Raw genomic sequence first — 6,000 nt, 5'->3', positions numbered from 1 at the left:
TAGAAGAATCGACTTACGCTAACATCTGGACAATGACCCAATTCTCATGATGAAGTTGTTCAGACTGTAGGATTCTACTCCTGATGACATCAAGTTGTTGTACCTCAATGAATAACCCCTTGAAGAATTACCCAATAGTATCCGTTCACAGCCTCTGATTTCACAATCCATTTGTAGAAAAAGCTGAAGATTCTTTCATGCGAGATAAAACTTTCACTGTCGTATTATGGTTTTGCCGAGATACAGTAAGCTTACCCCAAAGAAAAGATCATCAAAAGATATTGAGAATTTTCTAAATAACATGCCCCAGCTCAACCAAAGGATTTATATTTTCTTTCTTCTCAGCGCCTTGGTTGAAAAACTTAAAATCTTTAATCGTCTCATTTATAGAGAAATGCTATATTTCAGGCATATGATGATAGCATTATAAAGAAAATGCCTAGATTATAAAGTCAGCACCGTCTTTTCTTCAGAACTTCAGCGATATCAAACATCTGGATCGAGGGAAGTCTTTGAAACTTAATCTGCAACTTGCTGAAGAAGCAATGGTACCTCAGCAGAAGAAACCACACACTCAACACACAGCATACAATCACACAAGACCCTTGAAAATGGAGAGAAATAGAGCGTCAGCATACTTGAGAAATCTTCTATTGACTACAGAAATGCTTTAATTTGACAATTTTACGTCCATCAAATCAATCTAGAACAAGTTTTGACCACAACAGTAGAAGTTAAAAGTAATCATTTATAATTGTACGATGCTTTAAAAAACAAACAGTCCTGCAACATTCCTGATAAGACTAAGCTGGATGAGAACATGAACAGGAAGTATGGAGTATGTTTCAGAGCTGAATATTGTGCTCTCATCTCCGAGACTTGCTGGAAAACTTGACCCTCACCAAATAAAAAACCAAAATATCCTTCACAAAAGTTCCTCAATGAATAAGCAGTTTTGACAATTAATGCATACATATTTTCGCAAGTCTTCTGGTGTACTGATGTTAAATGAATGACTTAAAGAGTGAATAAAGCAAGAAGACTTCATAGCGTATCATCAATTTCAATGAGAAACATTATTCTTAGCTGACTGAGATCAAACTACGAACAGGTCCAGATTGTTTACTGTATAGATTTTTCTGTAAACTAAAATCACCATCATCTTTAACACGAGCCCATGATAGAAATGTGTAGACTCACTCCAGATCCATGTAAAGATAACATGGGCAAAATAGATGATGAATTGGTATACTTAAAATAATTCAATACAGCCACCTCAAAGAGCATCCAACGAATTGTCGCAATTTCTTGATGAGATATATACATACTTAAACCAAAGGAAAGGTTTGCTAGCAAAAATTGACAAAACAGCCAGACCCTGTGGAATATCTTTAAGAATACTTTTTTTTCTCATTACTTTTTCTCCAACCATTGATTAAGGTTTAGAGAGTAAAATTAGACATCCACAAATTCACACGAAAAATGAACCGCAGCAGTGAAGTCTACATTTATATACAATGAATAAACTTGATGCTTTCCACATAATTTATTGTTACTTTCTGTAAAAAAAATAGTTACTTGTCAGGAAAAGAGCAATATTATCCCTGTTTTTTCCAGTCTTGAGAAAAGCACTATTCCAATGATTATTATAGTCCAGCACCTCTTATCATTTTGACAAATACATGTTACAAAACTTAAAAACATCTCAAGACAGAATCTTCAATGACGAAATCACTGAACAAAATCTGAGCAAGAAAAGGTGGTACATTCCAAACAAAGCTAACTCCTCCACATTAATAAGCTTCTCTTAACATTCAGTTATGCAAACTTAATTTATTCTCACATCTTTAATAATAATTTTGCAGAGGATAAAAACCACAATACAGTGACTGTGATCAGGAAGCCATGAATATCGGCCAAATTCAGCAGTGAAATTCACACCACTATCAATAAACAGAGCAAATCTATATTATGTGTACTGCTTCACGGCCAAAGAGATATAAAACATCACTTGGTATGTGAAATGGAATGTCTACACATCTAAAACCAAACAACTACAACAGTTGATAATCTTTTAAAAAGCAAGTCCATATTTACTACGATGCGCACACAAACTATACAAATATGATGAGAAGTAGTTATACTCTGCAGGTAAATTTAATGAGAAGGCAATTTCTGAGCTGAAATTGTAAACTATTAGTCCTTGTGTGGAGAAATGCTGAAGAACGCAACAGCCAAGTGAACAAGATCTTGAGTAGCATTTTAACAGTTCTAGGCAAATTTGAAATACGACATAGCCTTCTGAAGCTAGTGACGCACGATTTACGAAGATGTTTCACCATGACTGAATCATTGCATCAGAAGCCGAATGGATTTGCCATTGGTGGGACTTGAAACCTTACCTAAAAGTAGAACACAAGAAAGGCAGACCGAAGAAACCGGCTAGGATTGGACGCAACATAAAAGAAGACGGAGCGAGATATGTACAAGCACAGACGAGAAGAGAAGCAAACATCACAAGCAAAGGATGCTTTAAAAAATAAAAGAGAGAAAGAGAGAGAGAGACAGATAGATAAAGAGAGATTAAACTGATATTTCATGCCCATCTCAGTAGCAATCCATGGTGACTTCAATTTCACGGCCTTCTTGAATGGATCCTGATTTCATGTCTGGGGAATTGGAGGGTCAAGGCAAAAGATTGATTACAATAATTACAGCCTATAATGATAAACTTCCTAGAATCTAAAAACTACACCTGTAGATAAATAGATTATTAGTGATTGAATGTGGTTTTACAGTAATGAAGGTGCTGAAGACTGCTTTTTGGTTTGGGAGAAATAATTAAAATCAAATTGTTAATTTAAATTACATGTACATGCTTTTTCTAATGTACATTCTGTATTTTCTAACTCTTATCTGTAGTAGGATATATCATTTCAATATACAACTGTATATTTCTATATTTGCAATTGCAATTATCTCTTAGAATAAAATTATCTACATTCTACCTTACTAAGCAAAGCACATACACTGTAGACACTTAACGAGTATAATGTGCTACATGTATATTAAGACTGACTTATATTTGATTTGTTTATTTGTGAATATCATCAATAAATAGCCTGTGGAGGGCTCAAAAATTGAAGAAAAAAAAAAAGATTTTTTTTTTTTTTTTTTTTTTTAATTTTTTTTTTTACTTAGTATTATTATTGTAATCTGTTTGGGGCCAGAATAGCATCAACTCATCATTTTACACAGAGCTACAATGTAACACACTCCAGGATCCGAACAGGCGATATTCAGGGACGGTGGAATGGACTGCAGCCATGCCTTGTTCTTGCTTTGTAAAGGATACTGATGGCATTCTGTGCATCCATGGAATTGTCGAATCGAACTGTTCCAAATCCACGGGACTGCCCTCTTTCGTCGGTCTTTACGGATGCGAATGTCACGTTACCTAAAGAGAACACAGATACATCACGTGTGCGTCTTCTACAGAAAACAATGCCAGCTCAAAACTATGCGGCAGGTCTTGCAAATCTTTGAAGGGGACATATAATTTGGGAGCATTTGGCCTCTGCAAGAAGGATGCTGAAGGTCAAATGGATTGGAGAAAGGCCATTTGAGAAATAAAAGGACAAACATCACAGCGTTAACAAAAACAGATGTTAAACTATGATGATGAAGATAGTCATGACAAACTCCTCATTTTTTGTAAAATACACATAAAATTCACCTTCACCTCCTTGAAAAGTATGGACATTTTTTATTTAACATGCTACACTTAACAGCAATAGAATCAAACAAATTGTGTCCATCATTTTTTTTTCTTCTTTTGTTTCAAAAAGATTTCTATATACTTTGTTCTTATTCCCTATCAACCAAAGCGATTCCTTTGATTAAAAGAATAAAACAATATAAAGCAAGAAATATGGTCCTAGGTTAGCAAAATGTTATATACCGTCAGCACTTAACAGTGTGATTCTAATAGCATTTGGAAGAAAAGTAACTTTCAGGTCAAAATATAAAGGGTCTAATTTCAGAAATATCACATACAAGCTTTGAAATGTCACCTTCCATGTCTAAGATCCTGAACTGTGAATGAACAATATTTATATAGCGCACATCACTAACACAAAGATAGTCCCTATGGCTATTATTGTTTTCAGTACTTTTATCTGTACTGTAAAAATGATACGTCCATCTTTAGATAATTTTCTTGATAAAATTTCAATGAGAATTCTTGCAGCTTTACTCGTTAGACAAATTTGCAAGGCATAAAACAAGTAATTTAACATACACACACACACAGAGACTTTGTTCGTCTGTTTGGTATTTATTTTAATTTATCCCACGGTTTATTTTTAACATGTAGATTATCACTTACCAACATCCTTGAAGACATCCTTCAGTTTTTGCCACGAGTAAGAAAATGGGAGCTGTATGAAAAGAAGAATAAATGCTTTCAGTAACACATTTCAACTTTTTTTAAATTTTAAATTCAGGGCAGCTTTTTAAGAACTTCAAAGTTTTGTATTGCCCCACTCCCGAAGCACAGAAGATTCATTTCGCATCCCTCTGGCACTGGTCAAGTGCCATGTACACACATATGGCCCCATTTCTTCTTCTAAAATCTTTATGAGGGAATTTTTGTATTCTTCTACAAGAAGCATGGTAAATCCTGCAGTTTCAAAGAGTTTTATTCAAATTGGAACATCAGCTCAGCATCATATTTACAAAGGATTACATTAAAAAAATCACTGATTCAAACCCTACTAATAGTTTAAAATAGTTTGAGAAATCAAGTGAAATATAATATACTACTCACGTTGCGCACAAAGACTTGTGTTCCTCCTTCCTTGGCCATTCCTTTCTCTCCCCTATCTCGTCCTCTACCGCCACCACCATCGCCATTATTACCTCCTCCTCCTCCTCCTCCACCACCACGCCTATTATTATCATTCCTGTTGTCACGCCTGTTATCATTCCTGTTGTCCCCCCTGTCTCGATCCCGATCCCTCCTGTCATCCCTGTCATTGTTCCTGTACCTGTCCCTTCCGCCGCCACCCCCTCCTCCTCCTCCTCCCATGCCACCACCACCTCCTCCGATGCCTCCAAGGTTGCCAAGGCCGCCAATGCCTCCCATGCCCCTGTCTCTATCACGGCTGTCCATGAAATCACGATCGTTGTTCCCGTAGAGTCCCGACATCCCCATCAGGCCCCTGTCCATATGATCGTTGTTGCCTCCGATAAGGCTCTGGCTCCTGCCGCCCATGCTCCCAGACCCGATGCCCAGATCGAACCCTCCTAAGCTTCCTAGACCAGAGTTGTTACGACCTAGATCCGAACTTCCGAGACCTGTTGATGGAGAAAAGATGGGAATTTCAACATTAGTAAACAGTGTGCAAACAATGCTTGCTTTGCAGACAAAAGAACCACATCTCATCAATATCATACATGCCAACATTTGAAAATCAGAAATCTGTACACTTTGTGCGCGAAGCGCACATCATGGGCGCGAAGCGCACATCACGAGCGCGAAGTCCTTTTAGCCGGGGTCCAGGGCCCGCTTTAGGGCCCTGGAAGCTCTGGGTTTCCAGATGCTCTCTGGTGCAATCTGAGCCTATTTTAGGGACCATTTCCCCTAAAATTCAACCCAAGTTTATGGGTAATTTTTGTGTCATACCAAACAAAAAAGTGATTGAAGTGAACTCCACATTTTAATTTATCCTTGGCAGAGGCAGAGCAGATAATAGACATAGATTTAATTAGCCACTCATGCAGAGTGATGCATTTAAGTCTAGTTACTTTTTAAATAATTATACATGACATAGATCTATGCATAAAATGAGACTGGCAATAATGGTATTCAACTTTCCAGACAACAGTCAACAATCCAAAATTATTGTAACTCATTGAGCTACATGTAAATGAGGTTGTCAAAATCAATGTCAGCAGAACAAGACATCTGTTGAAAAAATATAATTATTTCTTCATGAA

At 36.8% G+C, this 6,000-nt stretch overlaps 1 protein-coding gene across 1 annotated transcript in view; it reads right to left on the bottom strand.

The window, feature by feature from the left end:
* Nucleotides 1-646: 646 nt before the first annotated feature.
* Nucleotides 647-6,000, bottom strand: part of LOC581135 (myelin expression factor 2) — a 30,474-nt gene continuing 25,120 nt past the window's right edge. Inside the window, exons 9-12 of the mRNA XM_030976687.1 lie at nt 4,829-5,358; nt 4,388-4,439; nt 3,356-3,457; nt 647-2,669 (exon numbers count right to left, since the gene is read on the bottom strand). Coding sequence (XP_030832547.1) covers nt 2,608-2,669; nt 3,356-3,457; nt 4,388-4,439; nt 4,829-5,358 — 746 coding nt within the window. The 3' untranslated portion in view covers nt 647-2,607. The remainder of the gene's footprint in view (nt 2,670-3,355; nt 3,458-4,387; nt 4,440-4,828; nt 5,359-6,000) is intronic.

Source organism: Strongylocentrotus purpuratus, unplaced genomic scaffold (assembly GCF_000002235.5).
Source record: "Strongylocentrotus purpuratus isolate Spur 01 unplaced genomic scaffold, Spur_5.0 spur5_scaffold_9, whole genome shotgun sequence".
NCBI classification, from domain to species: Eukaryota; Metazoa; Echinodermata; class Echinoidea; order Camarodonta; family Strongylocentrotidae; genus Strongylocentrotus; species Strongylocentrotus purpuratus.
The sequence above is the reverse complement of the archived record's forward strand: the minus strand, read 5'-3'. Positions and strand labels throughout refer to the sequence as shown.